Source organism: Xyrauchen texanus, chromosome 47, assembly GCF_025860055.1.
Source record: "Xyrauchen texanus isolate HMW12.3.18 chromosome 47, RBS_HiC_50CHRs, whole genome shotgun sequence".
NCBI lineage: Eukaryota > Metazoa > Chordata > Actinopteri > Cypriniformes > Catostomidae > Xyrauchen > Xyrauchen texanus.
Genome location: NC_068322.1, coordinates 9,405,598 through 9,427,186, shown reverse-complemented (window position 1 = coordinate 9,427,186; position 21,589 = coordinate 9,405,598). Strand labels below are relative to the sequence as shown.

The 21,589-nt window shown below is 36.7% G+C and overlaps 1 protein-coding gene across 1 annotated transcript; it reads right to left on the bottom strand.

Moving 5' to 3' along the window:
- Positions 1 to 7,485: 7,485 nt before the first annotated feature.
- On the bottom strand, positions 7,486 to 17,883 carry LOC127638848 (scavenger receptor cysteine-rich type 1 protein M130-like). Its single transcript, XM_052120587.1, is given in 20 exon segments — positions 7,486 to 8,730; positions 9,652 to 9,707; positions 9,824 to 9,884; positions 9,988 to 10,050; positions 10,128 to 10,211; positions 10,323 to 10,379; positions 10,574 to 10,633; positions 11,606 to 11,701; positions 11,877 to 12,101; positions 12,264 to 12,578; positions 12,767 to 12,844; positions 13,087 to 13,389; positions 13,545 to 13,862; positions 13,959 to 14,282; positions 14,416 to 14,730; positions 14,974 to 15,165; positions 15,451 to 15,765; positions 16,660 to 16,962; positions 17,205 to 17,519; positions 17,689 to 17,883. Coding segments are annotated over 20 exon segments (3,648 nt in total). The 5' UTR covers positions 17,807 to 17,883; the 3' UTR covers positions 7,486 to 8,680.
- Positions 17,884 to 21,589: the final 3,706 nt, after the last annotated feature.

The window sequence follows — 21,589 nt, the reverse complement described above, 5'->3', positions numbered from 1 at the left end:
CCCATTTGTCTTTCTTTTTTTTTTTTCTTAACACAAAGGGAGAAATTGAAAAAGAAAAAATAATAAACAGTGATGTCATACAATGGCAGTTTACGGTGACCACATCTTCAAGCATCAAAAAGACAGAAAATTACAATTCAGAAGTCTAATAAATTATTCCATGAGCCTCGTGATTATTATGAAAGCAAAAGATACATTTTGGTAAAAAAACAAACTGAAATCTAATGTATTATTTAGTAAAAATGTTAACCGACCATGCTCCTCTGCATGGTCATTAGACTGCACGAGAGCAAGTAAAAAAATCCTCCGCTCGCAGCACGGGGCATTCAAGCAAAAATAGTTCCACCACAGCGATACAGTAGAAACAACAGAACACAACACAGCTGCACACAAACCAGAGAACCGGGCTTACTAAATATGTCTGATGAGTTTATAGTCAGAGAATAGATGCATTTCTATGCTCAGCTTTATTTATTTGAAATGGAGTACTCAAAACAAACCGAGATAGATAGACAGCTGGCTGAAGGAAGCCACAGTAACACCCAATCTGACGGCAAACGACACATGATAAAAGGTATATTTTCTATGTTAATCATAGTTTTGGTCCTAACCAGCCGTGATGAGCTCAATAAACTTTCTGTTTAAAAACTACTTGAATATGGCAGAGAAAGTTACACCTAGCTGAGGAATCGATCTCTTCAGTCAGAAGTTTGTCACAAATTCTCACCGGTTCAGAATGGAGACAAAACATCATACCTCATCATATGCTTTCATAACAATCATGAGTCTCACGGGATCATTTATAAGACCACTGAATTATACTTTTGCATCCTTTTGAAGCTTGAAGATGTGTTCACTATTAATTGCCATTCTATGATATCACAGGACACAACATTTTTCCTCAATTTCTCCCTTTGTGTTAAGAAAAAGAAAGAAAGTCATATCGGGTTGTAACAACACAGAGGTGAGAAAACAATGACTGAATTTTCTTTTTGGGGTTAACTATCCCTTTAAGGACAATAAACTGAAACTGAAAAAGGAAAACTTGTTTCTTTTTCTTTCTTTTTTGTGAATTTCCTTCAAATTCATTATTTTTAAGCTTTTGTAATAGGCTAATCAATATGTTTTAATGTTACAATGTGACAATTAAACAACATTATTAACATTGATGCATATTGTATTAAATGATATTAAGCAATAATGTATTTTAAAATATAATATGTGAGATTTACAGATAAAAGGCATATTAGTTATACAGTAACAAGGTGATAATGAAAAGCGTGCCTGTGCAGATGACTCCAGCATCCATTATATGGTTGCAAGAATGAACACCCCATCCTCTTGAAACACAGGTCTTCAGAGTAGATTCTGCTCCACTACAGCTCACATTACCCATCCAGATTTTTCCTGATCCTGGTCCAAAGTGAGCATATCCTACTGCATATAAAGCCTCTCCACAGTCCAGTTCTCTGCACACCACTGCAGCATCAGTTGTGTCCCAGTTATAACTGCACACTGTTCCCCATTGACCTCTATGAAAAACCTCCACTCTCCCACTGCAGCGAGTTAAACCATTCACCAACCTAACATTTCCAGTGTCTGTACATGAAACAGAGAAAAGTGGGTGTGCATACAGTAAGTTGCATTATAAAATAGCCTTCAATCATCTGCACCATATTGGAAAGTTGAGAAAAATATTTTATTGGCATGAGATACAAATATATGTATAATATATAGAGTATACAGTATATGCAAAGCTCAAGCTGTACTACTAAAGATGCATCTTTTTTCTGAATCCCAACATAAGCTACAGCTGGAGGTCTACCTTGGGCAGCACAAACTTATATTAAAAATGTCTGTTGAGAATTGCTGAAGCTCTTAATATTATAATCTTTATTTGTGTACTCACCAGATGTGGTCATAGTGACAAAGCAATAGAGAATAATAAGTGTCAGACAAATCTTCATATCCCTCTTTCATACACACAATGTGTTTGATCAACTTCATTAAAATGATTTGCTCTCTGCAGTCTTCCCATCTGCCCTAAATCAAGATATAGATAGGCGGGCTTCTGATAACCACCAATCACGCTCCCCATTACCTTTTAAGAGTAACAGAGGAAATCACCAAATATCTTCAGTGACAAATCAAATGAGAGATTTTATATTTTCTCCATATATATCAAGAAAACGTCAGCATTAATGACTAGGACTCCTCCTGATAAAGACATTTCAATGAAGAGAGCCACTCAAGTTATCTGCCCAAGTTGCCCAGCTCTCTCGAGACTGACTGTGGAGAGAGGAAACACTTACAGAACATACAGCCTCATAATCTAACACCTACAGAGAAAAGATAAAAGCACTGATAACTAAATGCTGATGAATAACACTGATTACACAACTCTGACAACTCTTGAGTTCACACATTAAAAATATTTTTTTACCAATATTAAATTCCGGCAACATTTTAAATTAATTTTTGATTGTAAAAATGTGCCAAAATTACCAAATTGTTCTTTTCAAATTCATGCTAACCAAGATAACTTATTTATTGCAATATGCCAATAAAGATAAATGAAGTTAAAGCAATTTAAACCAATATTACAGCTGTGCTGATATTCAATGCAGCAGCTCTCGTCTCCCTCTGCCATATACAGTCTGGGAATAATGATGAACACACAGTTTAAACATCTCTGCTGCTCCCTCATAAACTGAAGAAAATTGATAACTCACAGCAGTTCTAAAGAGATAACCAATCAAACTATTTCTGTTGACTTATTAGAGTGACGGTGTAGAGAAAAACAAAACAAAGGCCAGAGAGCAGATACATTTATACAACTTAAATGAGATGGATTTGAGATAAAGGAAACAGTCTAGTATGTTTACTTGATACTTCAAGACATCTGCTGCTGGCACAGGAAACTAACTGCTCACTTCAAACTCTTCTGCAGCTCTGCCTTTAAATTTGAAGTGAAATTAACATTCAATTTATCAGATTTTTCCCAAAATTTGCATGAAATAATAAGTGGATTTTACACTACTGTACTTTAACTTTTACTTAATCCATCCATTCAATATTGCAATGCATTCATTTCACAGAAGAAATTTTCTTCTTCTGGAAGCTCACTTCATTTTTATAATCTGATTTCACTTTAAATGTCACTTTTAGTGTTGTTTTTAATGATGCCTGCTACTGCAGGGAAATAACTGATTTCAATACATAATGTAGAAATGCGAGATATGGATTAAAATGACTCATTATGATTCTGATTAAATGGTCAAATTAGCTACATAGAACATGCAACGAGTCATCATGCACTGAACCCCCAAAATAGCTAAATAATATCCAGTGCAGAACAGCAAATGATCTACAAATTTTTTAAAGGATTGGGAGGAATAGACATCACTGGATGTTATCCACTGTTATTTTCACCCAACAAAGATTGTAGTAAGTTCCAAGTGGAAAACACTGAATTTAAAATAAATTAACTTAAGGAAGACTCGCAGACTTGAGTGAAATTTAAGATGACATTTATTTGATGAATATAAAACAGAAAAGTAATGTCTCTCTTGGTGGCCCAAAGAAGTTGTGCTCGGAACCGTTATATCCCTCCGGAGATAGGAGGCAGGGGCGAGGAGCCTACCCCCATGCAGGACGGGACTCAACAAGTGGTGGTAGGGTGGTGGGGGTTGTTGTGTTAGCACACTAAAACAGCAATGTCATAGATTGTGAGCAGATTTGTAAAGCAATGGCTTACATGTGATTGGCTAGGAATTACCCAGCTAATGGTGCGATAATGTGCAGCTACTAATCTTCCCTCTAGAACTACGCTGCCCTTACATTGATATTTACATGTTTTCCATGACCGTGGGATCTCTGTATCTAAACCTGTGTCTTTGAGATACATTAATTTCTTCATAACATTCTGTATTTATTTATTTATTTATTTTGCCTTTCCTGCATCAGATTTAAGATTTTGTAATGTAATACTGACTACATCATTTTGTTCTAATTATTTTCTCTCTTTTGTACATAATGTGCATTGTCAATTAACATCCTCTGTTGTCTCTTTTGATCACATGAATACGAAAAAATAAAGACTATTGATAATTGTATCTTCCTTTGTGTTTTTAACCCAACCTCCCAACACCAACATGCTTTGGTGTTTGAAGCTGTCTCCATTTACAGTAGTATGATATTTAGTATCTTGGAATGGAATATGTATTTGTTTTCATGTTTCCTTTTGACTCTACCTTGCTTAAAGGGACTTGAATGCGAACATCTGCATGACTAAATGCCTGCTTTGTCAGTTTATCAACTATTTCATTACCCTTGACTCCTCCAACATGGCTGGTACCCAGAGAGAAATAAACAAAACTAACATCATGTTACAGACACTCTAGTAAACTAAGGCTCTAAAAACTCATGCAGTCATTATTTTCTTGATGAATATTTTCTACTAAAGGTGCTTATTAATGCTGAAAATAACGTATCACTGTAATTGTGGGTTGAGCTTTTTAGCCACTGGAGAGCTGTTAGAAATGCTTTTAACTTTACTGTAAAGACAGATACACTGTCAGTTATGCCTTATAATGCAAATTTAGGATTTTGTGAATATATACTGATGCTGTGTGACCAGAGATGGGATCCTTGTTTCTGAAGTACTGTGAAATATATCTGTTCTAAATATTACTGAAAATAAATTCCCTTAAACACATTTATCTCAATTTAATTTTAACCTGCAAATAAAAATAAATTAAACATGTAGGGAAGTAGGATGGAACAGAGATAGGCTAATAACTTCAATATTTGTTATAATCAATTTTGAGAGACAACAGAGCATCTGACATTGATTTCCCCATGTTTCCAAATCACTGCTCCAAACTTTCTTGTTGATCTCAGAATGTATGTTTAGGTTAATCCAAAAGGCCATTTCCAAGTAAAGCCTATGTATATTTAATTGTATTTTGGAACTGGAGAAGATATAAAACCAGCAATGCACAGGCATGGACTGGCCATAAGGAGTACCGGGACTTTACCCAGTGGTCTGGTCAAGAAGTGGGCTGATTGGCAAAACTACACTACCCAGTAAACGTGGGTAGCGTCTCTCTCTAAACCATGCAGCGCTGATGAACCTGCTCTGTGCTAGGCCACATTGTCCATTGGTGTCCACAGTGTGGGGTGAAACCCATTTGAATTTAATACAGAATTCTCTGTTATACACCTGGATGAAATGGGAACCTTAATTGCTCTAGTTGAAGCTAGATTCAACAGTCCTGACATTTTAAACTGCAGTGACGAGGTAAACAGGAAAACATTGTGCCGTGCACAATGATAATTAAACAGCTTTTCAATCCACACAATTCCATAGTTTGCTTGTTTTTAGAAACCATTATTACATCTAAATATTCTAAAGAGGAAGATGGTTCAACCTGTGATTACAGTATTTTAATTATACCACCGTTATACTCTGGATATTATGCAAGATCTGTTGTAAATATTCAAAAGGGCAAATACAAAGGAGAATTTAACAAAAGAGATATAAAACCTGGACCCCCATGAATTAAGGACAAAGCTATGAGTTTTTCTCCTCTATAAATATGTCAGTTCTAATTAACTTTAATTAAATTATGAAAGATCAATATCAGTAAAGAAGTACTACTGTCAGAATGTTTGAACACAGCCCTACATGAATTAAGTGCTATATAAATTATGTTAACTATACAAATGTTATTGTTGTTAATATCAGTTAGTTCACATCTGCATGATCTTCACTCAAAATCAATGTATTACTGCTAAAAGTCAGCAACCATAATCACCCTGCAGCTCTTGCCTGGTTGCACACCAAATCTAAGCAGGGTTGAGCCTTGGCCAGTACCTGGATGGGAGAACTCTTGGGGAAAACTAAGTTTCCTGATGGAAATGGTATTAGTGAGGCCAGCAGGGGGTGCTCACCCTGTGGTCTGTGTGGGTTCTAATGCCCCAATTTAGTGACAGGGACACTACACTGTAAAAAAGCACCTTTTATAAAGGATAAGATGTTAAACTGAGGTCCTGACTCTCTGTGGTCATTAAAAATCCCAGAGCACGTCTCGTAAAGAGTAGGGATGTAACCCTGTTGTCCTGGCCAAATTCCCCCCATTGGCCCTTATCTATCACGGCATCTTAATAAACTGCATCACTCTACTCTCCCCTCCACCAATAGCTAGTGTGTAGTGGGCGTTCTGGTGCACTATAGCATCCTCCAGGTGGATGCAGCTCACTGGTGGTTGTTGAGGATATTCCCCTATAATTTGTAAAGCACTTTGAGTGCCTAGAAATCTGCTATACAAATATAAATTATTATTATTATTAAATATGCATTTCTAGTGACAAAAATATGCAATATTCATTTTGCTAACTGCATTTGCGATTAAATAAATATACAACTATTGTTACTAGTTTCTGTTTTGAGGGCAGGATGGGCTGGATATTTCTTGGTCCGAGGTTTAATCCCAGTCCAGCCCTGGCAAAGCATACAGTATTTAAGCATGTGCCTGCACTACTTCAAACTTTTTCACATAGATCTTTACCATGCTCCCAATCCAAAGCTGACATAATTTTTCCATAGTGTTTTTTATTTTTTTAAGATAATCCACTGGCACCCCAGTCAACTTCTGCCAAACTTCTTAAAATATGTATCTTTTTATTATTATTATTATTTAACTAACTGTATTATCTAATCCTGAACATGCGTACAAAAAGTTAACCTAGAGTTCATCTATACACTCCAGGTGCCTCATTACCAGAGGCTGTTCCAATACTGGTCGTACAGTTTCATATTTACTTTTGGGAATATACTTCTTTTTGTAAAACTGATAAGTTAGAACTCCACTATTAGCCCATATCTCTTCTTCATCTACTGTTGTCTGCATGTCTGGTATGGTAGTGTGACAATTTATCATAATTTTAAACTGGCATCAATTATTCTTGGTAATTTGGGGAGTATCATTCTTTATATAGAAATGTATATATTTTAATGCTATCCTATCATAACTATTTGCTCAAACTTATCCATTATCGAGTTATGTATTCTTCCACCAATGCCCATAGATTTTAGTTTTGGCAGTAGGAAGAAACATATCAACTATTCAGAAAAGATAATCTCTACCAAATAAAAGTTAACTATAAATAATTTCATTCTTTTCATAAACAATTTTATTAAATAATGGAGGGTTATAAGAACACCACACTATATGCATATATTTAGAAAGGAGATATGTTCAATATGAGGATGCCTTAAAGGAATATTCCAGGTTAAACACAAGTTAAGCTCAATCGACAGCATCTGTGGCATAATATTGATTACCACATAAATACATTTTCAATTGCCCCTCCTTTTCTTAAAAAAAAAAAAAGCAAAAATCTTGGTTCCAGTGAGGCACTTACAAAGGAAGTAAATGGGTGCCAATAATTAAATGTTAAAATACTCACTTTTTCAAAAGTACAGCCAAAGACATAAACAACATATGTGTAAACAGGATTTTATTGTGATTGTTTATTGTGTACTAACCTTTTCTGTGTAAAGTTATAGCCAATTTTACAACTCTGTTTCCATGATGACGTAATGCCAACAAACCCTAAAATGATTGTAAATATGGCAATATAAACAACTTAACAGCTCAAATCACACACAAGTTTTAACAGAAGAATTAATGTAAGTGCTTTTATAAAATTATAAACTTCAAATTTCTGCCTTTAAACCCTCCAAAATTGTGTGTTTTATTTTTATTTTTTCATAAATTTGTCATGAAACCGTATATACAACCAGTGGACCAGTACATACTCGCACAATATGCATTAATTATTTCTTGAATGACCCCTCATACTGCAGAGATAGATGTACTGATAACTAACTGCTCAAGACAAGGATCCAAAATCATTATTTAAATGTTATGTTAGAATGTTATAAACTCAAATTAAACTCAACTATATCAGTAAATAGATGCTTACCAAGAGCACCGTATTTAATCTAAACTTGATTAAACAAGTGAGAGGAAAAATAGACTAAATACAATATAGAGAATAATTACTTTTTGAAACTTTTTCTCTATATTGTAAACTCATTTCTGTGATTATACTATGCCAAGTATACTTTTAACTCTGCAAAACTGGTTTATTCCAGAAGATGGGGTAGAAAGACCATCATTCTCAAGTATGGTGCCAATGTACAAAAATATATATCATATATTAATATGATCATAAAATTGTATCGTTTTCAGATTTTTTGCATATTCCAAATAATCTGGGATTGCCTATTATGTTTGCAACACCAGATGTGTGCAAAACTACTTTATTCCACCGGGTGAAAGGAACAGACTAAGAAAACAGGATTTTCAAGCAGCGTTCAATCTGACATTTCTAAAGTTTATTTGTAAAAAAAGCCTAAGAAATCTGAGAATGCAGTTTGAAGCAAAGCATCAAGCATAAACCCACATGTACTGTATATACGTATATTGTTTTTAAAAGTGAGAACATGTCAAAGTTTTAAAGATTTTAACTGCTCATTTGTAATTTGTAAATTTCAATGAAATGTCAAAGGTGATGCAAACTGACTTATGTAAATAGGTTAAAAAATAAAGGAAAAAAAAATAGAATATAAAATGCCAAAAAATAATGAAAAGTTGATGGGGTCTCTTGGTCACTCAGTTCCTCCTAGTTTGATTGGCTTCACCTCCACATCCTCATAGTCTGTTATTAAAGAACAAGATCATCTTGTTATGAGTTATGATTACATCACTTTTGTTAATCAGATTAAATAAGCAGCAGTTGCTTAAAATAAAAGAATGTTCATTTGCGACAATCAATTCTGTTCTCCATTACCAAGAGAGAAAATTCCTCCACTGTAATTACAAGTACACCTTTTTCACATGGTTTATTTCTATTGTGGCAAGGTAGTATCAGGACTATTTCATCAGACTAGAAATGTGTCAAATAAAGGATTTAAAATAAAGTGTCTAATTGCACCTCAATGTAAACAGCATCTGCCACACATTGCAGCTATTTGAACCCCAATAGTCTGGTGGAACAACAGAAATATATGACAAACTAAACAATAGACGTTGCTGCAGTGGAGTGAAGTGTAAAGATTGTGTGAATAAGTACTGTTGTTCTAGCAACTGCAGTTCGAACCTGCCTTTTGTCCCACTGTTTTTCTCATCTGATTTCCTGTTTCCACTCTTAATATTATCTTTAATATGACTTAAATTAATACATACAATTAAATATAAATGCTGATTTAATCGCAGTGATTTTGTCACAGTGAATGTCGGAGAGTGCAGAGAGAGGTTTGATCAGGAGGCGGGGTGTATCGATCACACTCATTCCCACGTGAAACCATGGTTACTGTAATAAAACCTGAGGTTTTATTACAAGTAAGGTAAGGTTAAGTTTAAAAGGTAAGTTTAAGTTTAGGTTAAGGGTTAGAGGTTAATGTAGTGTGCATGTGGGACTCTAAATAAACACAATAAACAGACTGAATGATAGAATTTAAATATGGGTGCAAATAATATCTGCCACTATTTGCACTGGGGTGTAAATAGCATACACCATTGTTTTCACCAAGGTGCAAATAGCATCTGCCTTAAATAAAATACTTTTTATAGGACTCACCCATCAGGTTTCTAAAGCTCTGTCCACTTGTGATGACATCATCATAATTCAGCTGACTGCCCAAAACAGACACAAATACATTATGTTAAGTGCTATAATAAAAACTTCAAAACTAACATAATAATTAATAGGCTGCACCCATTATTGTAGAAGAACAATAAAATGTACACACATGTTAGGATAAGTGTTCTGTCCTGTGGTGACGACATCATCATACCTCTCATGGATGTCATCTGCAAAAATAAAACATATTTGAATAAATAAATAAATAATAAAGCTTCATATCTGCAATGGGCTCCAGTTTAGAAGGGTGATATACTGTATTAATAAACATACCTGCTTTAGTATCAGCATTCTGTTCTATGGGGATGACATCATCATAGCGATCAAGTGAGTGATCTACATGTACAAATATTGAGATAAAGTCAAAACAAACTTCTAGAACAGATGATAATAATGATATGCGAGAAGAACACCTTTTTCATAATCTGGTCTCAGTCCAGCAGTGATGACATCATCATAGTTATCTGCTGTGTTCTTCTTCACCATCTTGATCTCTTCTAGAATTGTTTAAGCAAAGAGAATATTTTCAGAAATCACTAAATGGTCATGGGCACTATCAGTTGCTAAATCAACTGTCAGTGTAATTATGTGATCAGAAAGACACTGACCTGTCAGCCCATTTGTGGGTTTGACATCATCATACTTGTCCATACTGGCAGATTGTGCTGAAGATGATAACGTTAAATTAATTATTAGAGAAGATTGTGTTTGTGCCAAAAGGAAAAAAAGAAAAAAATATATACAGTATATGCAAGGAATTTCTGAATTACACTTCACACATATCTTTGCTCTGAGAATATGCCTAATTTGTATTAGTTTCTTAGAGAAACAGTAAATATCAATTAAACGACCCTCTAACCTGAGAGGAACTCATCGGCATCTTCATACCCAGAATGATGTTCTTCAGAGAGGAAACTTCCTGTGAGCAGAATAAATAGAAACATGTTCATGATTCCAACTGAGGTTCAAATTCCTTGGACAGTGCAAATCATGTGCCACTGAGAACTGCTTAATGAACAGAAGAACATGCATACAAACACACATACTACAGACAAATACACAATGTTATATATATATATATATATATATACTCCAATATTGTTATCTTCCAAAAAAATAAACTAAAGACACATGCCAGGTTTCAAAACACACCTACACACACACACACACACACACATTGTGTTTCAATGTTTTATGGGGACTTTCCATAGACATAATTTTTTTATACTGTACAAACTATATTCTATACCCTAACCCTAAACCTAACCCTCTCAGAAAACTTTCTGCATTTTTACATTTTCAAAAAATATAATTTAGTGTGATTTACGAGCTGTTTTCCTCATGGGGACCGATAAAATGTAGAAACCCAGGTCAAACATTTTGGGTTTTACTATCCTTATGGGGACATTTGATCCCCACAAAGTGATAAATACACGCTCACACACACACACACACACGTTGTGTTTCCATGTTTTATGGGGACTTTCCATAGACATAATGGTTTTTATACTGTACAAACTATATTCTATCCCCTAAACCTAACCCTCACAGAAAACTTTCTGCATTTTTACATTTTCAAAAAACATAATTTAGTGTGATTTACAAGCTGTTTTCCTCATGGGGACCGACAAAATGTCCCCACAAGGTCAAAAGGTTCGGGTTTTACTATCCTTATGGGGACATTTGGTCCCCACAAAGTGATAAATACACGCTCACACACTCACACACACACACACACACATTTATCTAACCATTAGCCTACACAGTCACATGTATTTAGGCCAACTGAATAAAGACAATAAAGTGTCTTTTTAATAAAGAGAAACTTTTCACACATGTAAATGATCAAACTTGGAGGTTTAAATAATATTTCTCAGATTACTTAACTCACCCCTCTGAGTGAAGTGACTGTGTCTGTTTGTGTGCCTGTGATCGATCTCCTCATAAACTGTTTCAGACAGAGTCCTGTGTCTCCTCTTAGAGAGAGCTGTGAGAGAAGACAGACAAACCTGCGGTCATTTCACAAAACATGACTGATGACACACTGAATATGACAACACTGAAGTTACAATATTACAAAATAATAAAGAAAAAACATGCAGTTGTTGTTTTAGTTGATGGTGTCAGAATTGAACTGTATGTTATGTTTGTATCTGTCGTACCTCTCCTCATCACTCTGTTCTGCTGAATCAGTACAATGAGTGGCAGTAAGATCAGTAAGAGCACAGATACCAGAACAAACACAACCACTGGAGGGATGGAGTGAAAATCTGATGGAGGAGTTTGTGGAGGAGGGATTGATGTTGATCGCACTGGTCCCCTTTCTGTCTGTGAAACTGGAGGAAAAGCTGATGTTGCTGTGGCAGGAGTCGTGGACACAGACAAATCTGTCAATGCAAAAACAAACACATTATTGTTTGAAATCATTGCCATCTTGAATATATTACTTCAACAAATGTAATTAGCTCTAAAAGTTTCTAACAGTGTTACTTGTGTTAAGTATTTCAGATGAATGCAGTTCTGGTTTCAACACAGCGTAATAATCTCACCTGCACAGGTGAGTCCAGCGTCTTCTTTGTGTGAGCAGTCAGTGTGGTTATTTAGGGAGCGAGGACAGTCCCACAGGTGAATCTCATTCCCTCTGCACTCGACTCTGTTTAGCCACACAACACCTTCACCAGCACCAAAGGCTGCATTCCCATCAGCACTCAGTGCTGCTCCACAACCCAGCTGCCTGCAGACCACCTGAGCATCCCTGATATCCCACTGATCATCACAAACTGAACCCCACACAGCGTTATGATACACCTCCAGCCTCCCAGAGCACCGGCCCTTCCCTCCACTCAGTCTCAGAGGAACATGCTCTGAATCACACATCACAGATGAGGAAACACATCAGAAATTAACAACACTATCGGCAAAATGAAAAGTCTTTAAAAATTTTATATTTTTTTTTATGCATACAGAGATATTTATATAGAAAAAATACAGACTTACAGAAATAATAATTTAAAACTGTTTGTTGTCAAAAAAATAAATAAAAAAAATGTACTTGAACACTGTCTATGAAGAGACGATCGTGAGGTGGAACATGGAAGACGACTGCGAGGAGACTCCAAACTCTCCTTCTCTGAGATTATAACATGATAAAATTAACAGAACTGAACAGAACATTAGGATATTACATTCATCAAATCTCTCAGTGCATTATTTAATTTAGCTTAATTTACTTTACCCTTTTCCCAAACCTTTACTTAACGTATCATTGTTTACTTAGTTTATTATCGTTTAATTAATACACTGCACATAAAATTTATTTTTAAAGAAACATGACAACTGAAACCATCTTAGAATATTTAATCATCATCTTACCTGAGCAGGTGATTTGGGCCACTTCATCTTCATAACACTCATTCTGTCCCCAGGGTGATGATGGACACTGCCACAGATTTGTGTCATGTGGTCAACATGTCACTTTATCTAGCCAGTTATGAGCTGATTTAACTCTTGATGATGAATCAGACTCAACACCAGATCTTCCACAGTTCAGCTCTTGACAGATCAGACTCGCTGTGTCTCTGTCCATCTGGTTCCAGCATACATTACCCCACGATCCATTGTAGAAAACCTCCACATTCCCTTCACAGCCCTCAGTTAATCTGATCTCTCTAAACTCTAGATTAGAAAAGCATTTGAATCAACCTCCAATCTCACACTCTGTTAATGTACAATGCAAGCACACTGGATGTTGTGAACCATCAGACACAAACAGCACCAGCATTGAAATGTTCAAAATAAGTTATTGTTCAAATGACTGTTTAAATGTTAACCTGAGCACATGACTCCTACATCCTCCTTGTGTTGACAGTCATGTTTTCCCCAGACCTGAGACAAGCAGTTCCACAGGGATGACTCATTCCCCTCACATTTCACCTCATCCAGCCATATTGGTCCAGAACCAGGACCAAACCAGGTTGGTACCTGCTGGTTACTGAGGGCCACTCCACACTGCAGCTGTCTGCACACCACATGGGCATCTTTAATATCCCAGGAGTCATCACACACTGTCCCCCATGAGCCATTATGAAAAACCTCCAGCCTCCCTGCACAATCTCCTCCAGAACCCACCAGCCTGATGGACTCACGACCTGAGATCAGATATACAGAGAGAGAAAACAGTAATTGCACATGCACATTAATGACTAGTCTTGATAATACAATTGCCTAGCTATTGTTGTTCTGACCAAGGCAGGTGATTGACAGCTGTTGTGTAGAGCTGCAGTTGAGAGTTTGTGGAGAGCTACAGTTCCCCAGATGATCTTCACTCCCAGAGCACTGGAATCCCATCACACACTCATGACTGTGTTCAGGACTGGATGAAGATGAGCTGTAGAAGTTCAGCACAGAGCCACAGCCCAGCTGTCTGCAGACCACAGAGGATTCAGTGAGACTCCAGGAATCCAGCAGAACTCTCCTCCAGACCTGATGGATGTAAACTTCCACTTCCCCCTCACACTCTCTCTCTCCAGACAACCGCACTCGCCCATCATGAAGAGCCAGAGCTGAATCTGAAGAGAAGATTTGAAATTTCAATGAGGATAATATTATACTATCATAATTTTTTTTTTTTTAAAGTGTTATGAATCTTCTAAGAATAGCATGTCTAATAATAACATAAACAGCAGTGCGAAGTGTTCTTACTAGAGCAGATGACTCCAACATCTTTACTATGAGAACGTTCAGCTCGAATCCATGAAGAGATGGGACATTGTGAGAGTTGTGTTTCATTCCCCTGACAATCAAACACATCAGCCCAGATATCACCACTTCCCTCTCCAAACCAGTCCGATCCCACAACAGACACAGCAATCCCACAATTCAGCTGTCTACAGAGGACACTTGAATCTCTCATATCCCAGCATGTATCACACACTGTGCCCCATTCCCTGAGATACTGAAGCTCCACTCGACCTGAACAAGAGTCTGAACCATTCACCAGTCTTAGTGCTGTGTAACCTGGATGTAAAACTCAGAGCTTATTTTAACAGAACAGAGCAATAAAACTCACTTAAATGAACATGTATGTTCTGGATGTATACAGTATATCCAAAGAGATGACAAATACTTATACTTAACCAGAACATTTAATCCCAACATAATTGTCATGGGAACAGCCGTTATTGCTTGAAGATTGCTGTGGACAGAAGAATATTTGGGACTCGTTGCCTCTACACTGAATCTCTTTTGTCCACATCTGACCCTCTCCTTTGCCAAAAGCAGCTGCTCCCAGCACCTTTACAGGAGCCCCACATCCCAGCTCTCTACACACAATCTCTGCATCCTGCTGGTCAAAGCCAGCATCACACACTGAAACCCACGTGTTTCCATCAAGTATCTCTAATCTCCCAAAACACAGATGAGGTCCATCAACAAGTCTGGTCTCTTTGTGCTCTGTGTATTTCATAAAACAAAACAGATAAAACTAATTTATTCAGAGTGGCAAGTTTCAAAGCATAATTTAATACAATACAAATGGCATATTTTTAATTTGATGTAAATAGATAAAAATCACATTTGCCAAATTAGATTTGCCCTCTGCTATGTGACAACTGGATATTTTCAATAAGACATGCAGTTGTTCACAAAGAACAAATTTGTTTGACAATGGATCGATGACCAAACAGTTAGAAAGGAATTTCCTTTAAATGAGCAGTTAAGGACATCAATGTCTTTTACCTGAGCAGATGACTCCAGCATCATCATTGTGTCCACAGAAGGGTTTACCAAACAATTCTGATCCACAGTTTTTCAGTGAAGACTCAGATCCAGTACATAATACAGCACTCATCCAGACTGGTCCAGATCCAGGTCCAAAATAAGCATTACCAAGAGCATCTGCAGGTTCCCCGCAGTCCAGCTCTCTACACACCACTGCAGCATCAGCCATATCCCAGGCTTGACCACATACTGTTCCCCACTGATCTCTATGAAGAACCTCCACTCTTCCAGCACAGCGACTGTTACCATTTACCAGTCTCACATTCCGTATGTCTTAGAAAAATTACAAGAGAATGTCTAAGAGAATTACAAGTAATGAAAGAAACATATACGGACATATTTTAAAAATGTGATAGCCCACTTTGCTGTTGTGTTGGTGAGATTATGATAAAATGTGAAGGGTTATTTCACCCAAATAAAATAAAATACTCCCATGATTTACTAACCTTTAATCCATCCCAGATGTGTATGACTTTTCTTCTTCAACAGAACTGAAGTGAAGATTTTTTACAAACACTTTTCAGCTCAGTTTGAGCATACAATGCATGTAAATGGGTGCCGTCAGGCTGCTAGCTGTTTGATGCTCCAAAAGGCATATTTAGGCAGCATAAAAGTAATCCACACAACTTCAGTCAATCAATTGTCTTCTGAAGCAGACTGATAGGTTGGTGTAAGAAACAAATTGATAATTAAAATGTTTTAACTTTAAATTGTTGCTTCCACTCAGCGCTGTATTTCTGTTTGAATGAACTTACTTTTGCATGAAGTTCGTTACTCTGTTGTATACAAAGTGCACACTTCCAAATTCTCACGTGAACGCGTGTCATTTTGCTTACGTCAATGATGTGTCGACTGCTTGCAGGAAGTTAATAAAGTTCTAATTATCTATTTATTTTTACACAAACATATTGATTTGCTTCAGAAGACATTCATTGATCGACTGGAGTCATGTGGATTACTTTTATGCTGCCTTAATATCCCTTTTGAACCATCAAACAGCCAGCTGCCTGATGGCACCCATTTTCATTGTATGCACAAAAATCTGTTTATAAAACATCAGGAATGGCTTAAAGGTATGTAAATCATGAAAGGATTTACATTTTTGAGCGAACTAACCCTTTAAGAATAATAAAGAAAATCCCATTCTCATATTCATTTTACACTCACGAGCACACAGCAGACCCTCATCATTTTCGTGGGAGCAGGTGTGTTTATGTGGAGATGATGTTGGACAGAGGTGAATCTGAGATTCGTTGCCTCTACACTGAATCTCTTCTCTCCACATCTGACCCTCTCCTTTGCCAAAAGCAGCTGCTCCCATCACCTGTACAGGAGCCCCACAGTCCAGCTCTCTACACACAACCTCTGCATCCTGCTGGTTAAAGGCTGAATCACACACTGAAGCCCACGTGTTTCCATCAAGTATCTCTAATCTCCCAGAGCAGCGAGAACCTCCAACAAGTCTGACCCCTAAAAAGGAAATTGTTTTATGGAGAAATAACAACATTTAATAACATAATAATAACAACATACTGTAAATGCTGCCATAGTTGGTCAATCATTAAGCAAATATAACATTGTTTAAAGAGCATTCATATAAACTTTTAATATGAAAACACTTCACATCAATAGCACAATTATGCATGCAGGGTTTATTTAATATAGATCATCATCAGTGATATAATAATAAGTTGAGGTTTGGAATAGCTCACCTGAACAAATGACTCCTGCCTTCTTATCAGAACACTTGCCTTGATCTTTGTCTGTTACTGAACCACATTTCTTTAAGGTGGACTCAAAGCCAGTACACATCACATTACTCATCGAGATATGTTCTGATCCTGGTTCAGACTCATCATTACTCAGTACATCTACAGGCTCTCCACATTCCAGCTCTCTACACACCACTGCAGCATCGGCAATATCCCAGTAATCATCACACACTGTTCCCCACTGTCCATTATGAAGAACCTCCACTTTACCAGCACAGGGATTATGACCACCAACCAACCTCACCCTCTTACGGTCTATAGATCGAATAGAGAGAGTGAGGAATAAAGAGACAATGAGTGGAAAGAGATAGAAAGAGTAAAATGAAAGAATAAATGAGAAAACACTGTATATAATAAAATAAAAGTCAATCTAAGGATTATAAATGTTATTTAAAATAGTAAAATAAAGAACATCTGTTCCAACCTGTGCACACCAATCCAACACTGTTGTCATGAGAACAGTTGTTTTCATGTGATGGTGATGTTGGACAAAGGTGAACCTGAGATTCGTTGCCTCTACACTGAATATCTTCTCTCCACATCTGACCCTGTCCTTTGCCAAAAGCAGCTGCTCCCAGCACCTGTACAGGAGCCCCACAGTCCAGCTCTCTACACACAACCTCTGCATCCTGCTGGTCAAAGGCAGCATCACACACTGAAACCCACGTGTTTCCATCAAGTATCTCTAATCTCCCAGAGCAGCGAGAACCTCCAACAAGCCTGACCCCTGAAGAAGCAAGAGATTACATACATAAAATGCATGCTATTTATCTTAGAGCTGGAAATTATATTAATTTATTTAACTTTAGAATAAATATTTCAAATATTATAAAATCAGGTGGATCATCTGTGCTGTAAAACATTTGGAACAGCTCACCTGAGCAGATGACCCCAGCTTCATTATTATGATTATAACAATGATCAGGGGATTTAAGTGAACCACAGTCCTTCAATGTAGATTCTGACCCCCTGCAGGACACACCATTCATCCAGACTGGTCCTGATCCTGGTCCAAAATGAGCACCACTCAGAGCATCTACCGGTTCCCCACAGTCCAGTTCTCTACACACCACTGCAGCATCAGCCAAATCCCAGTACAAATCACAGACTGTTCCCCACTGTCCTCTATGGAGAACCTCCACTCTTCCAGCACAGGGAGTGTTACCACCAACCAACCTCACTCTCTTACTGTCTAAATATTGAGCAAAATGGATGAGGAATGAATACACATTGACAGAAAGAAAGAAAAACATAAAGATTTAAATGATACGAAACAAAACAAAAAAGTAATAGATACATTTTTAATCTGGGAATAGAGATCTGAATCTTGAAAGAAAATTACTTCAAACCTGCACACGTCAGTCCAACACTGTTGTCATGAGAACAGTTGTTTGCATGTGATGATGATGATGGACAGAGATGAATCAGAGATTCGTTGCCTCTACACTGAATCTCTTCTGTCCACATCTGCCCCTCTCCTTTGCCAAAAGCAGCTGCTCCCAGCACCTGTACTGGAGCCCCACAATCCAGCTCTCTACACACAACCTCTGCATCCTGCTGGTCAAAGGCAGCATCACACACTGAAACCCACGTGTTCTCATGAAATATCTCTAATCTCCCAGCGCAGCGAGAACCTCCAACCAACCTCACTTCTGTTCAAGAGGACACCGATAATTTACAGAAAATGGTTAACAGAAATAAAAAACACTTCATGTATAGAAAGAGTTTTGCTAATATTAACAGGTAGGTCAACAATTGACCATATTAACAGGACTGCCATCATATATCCACAGGAGTTAATATCATTTAACTTTTTGTGTCTTTTTGTTATTCATGGCTCAGTAATGTCAAACGGAAAAGTATCCAACATTTAGACATAAAAACATTCAATATATATTTCTATTTGTATCTTAATATACAAAGAAACAATAAGAAAACAGTTAAGTTGAGAAATGTAGTTGGGAATTGCAGAATAAGAAGCAATTATGTTTACAGAGGAACATATTATGCATGTAAATGTATTCATTTTGCAAACACTTGAAAACATAAAATTGTTCAGAATAGTACAGAATAAAACTGACCTGAAAGTGAGACGAAACGTTTAATTTTAAGAGTTATTTAACAGTTTTGAATAAATTGCTAAAGGAAGAGATGAATATTTAGATGTTTCCTGAAGGAATAAATGGTCTCAGCTGTTCAGATAGGGATGGGAACCATCAAGGAATGGTTAACATTTTTGTGCTTCTTTGTGTACAGTATAAAGTACTGGTGAAAATTACAAGGATGTAATAAGTTTGGAGCAGCTCACCTGAGCAGATGACTCCGGCATCGTTTCCATGATAGGAGTAAGTGCTACCCCATCCTAATGCCCCACAGTTCTTCAGTGTGGACTCTGATCCAGTACACATTGCAATAATCATCCAGACTGGTCCTGATCCTGGTCCAAAATGAGCATTACGCAGCACATCTACAGGCTCACCACAGTCCAGCTCTCTGCAAACCACTGCTGCATCAACCAAATCCCAGGAATCATCACTTACTGTTCCCCACTGTCCTCTATGAAGAACCTCCACTCTACCACTGCAGGTACTGTCACCATCGACCAACCTCACATTCACAGTATCTTCTTTTAAAACAGACAAGAGGCAGAGAGAGGGTAAGAAAGACAGGAGAAAAAGCAGGAGAACAGATGTCAAAATAAATCCACAAAACAGCATAAACCTCTTAAGTACACATAAATGAATGTGTGGCATATGGACAGTAGCATTATTTAAATAATAATAATTTACATTATAAATGTTTAAATTCAGATTTTTTTTTATTTTCTTCCTTGACCCTACATTTGTACCTACCAGATGTGATGAGTTTTGCCAAAAAGAACAGAAACATAAGCATCAGAGAGCTCCACATCTTCATCTGCTCGAAACAAACACTGTGTGATGATCAGCTCAGAACTCAGCACAAGTTTCTCCTCTGCTCGCCCTGAAGAAAGACACTGAAGAAAGTGGCTCCTGTCAGTCCCCTTAAGAGCAGAAAGCAACCCAAATCTTCCAATCACACTCAATATTACCTTATTAGAAAGAACAGAGGAAACCACCAAACAACTTCAGTGGCAAATCAGAAGAGGCATTTCTGATTTCACCATATATATAAAAATAACGTCAGCTCTGATGAAAAGGACTCCTCCTCCACCTAAAAGAGACACTTCACTGAAGGCGCACGCATGCCAGAGGGAAGCTGAAGTCTCATATCTTATGGGAGACTTAAAAGACTTCAGAGAGAGGAAACACTGAAGCCTATAAATAGCATTGGAACACCTGCTCAGATAAAGACACTGATAACAGCTTACTTCAAACATAATACATTTTCTGATATTTCATGACATCACAGAGAAAATAATGCAACGAAAAGTATAATTATATATTTATATATATATATATATATATATATATATATATATATATATATATATACTATAGCCTACATCACAAAATTGACTTAATCTTGCTTTATCCATGAACACACTTACCAAGAGTACATGACTAAACAACATGATTACACAAGTATGAGATCACAGGATTTTTTTTTTGTTTGTTTGTTTGATTTAATAAAAAGAGGAATAAAGAAAATTATTATTCGAACTTTGTTACATATGAAATCTTGGGAAAGTATATAAGGCGCATGTATTCACAAGGGCAATACAAGTTTCAACCTGAAGAGGGCAGTCTAAATTCTAATACTGACACTCGTCAATAATGTTTTAAGAACATTCCAGGAAACCTTCAGCTACTGAAACATTATTACTTATAATCCAGCTTGTTGTGTGGGTGAAAGCTTAAATAGAACCCGTATATGTATAAGGATAGAAAGGATGGAAATCTAAAGGATGTCTTTATTGAGTCAAACAGTCTCCCCCTATATGTTTGTGCTTTCTCAACATCATCACAGTCTGTTGAAAAGCAAAAATAAATAAATAAAAAAGTATAATAATCAGCATCATAATATTATTGAATAATGTTGCCATACAGTCATATAGTTGAATAAAGGCATTTTTATCTTCACCATATGAGTGCCTTTGTCTAGGAGTTGTGCATCGTATTCAGATGAGCACCAGTAGCTATATTTTTGACACCTTTGAATCACACTTAATTCTTTCTTTGTTTACTCATATTATTCAATGATGTAATTGTATCAATATTTAAAACTAATTCCATTTAACCCTTGTGCGACCTTAGGGACATTTTTGTCTTCTTCATTTTAGTTTTTTCGATCATTTTGGCTGTTAATGCCAATGGCATAAATTTAGCCAAAGGTTTGTATTTTGG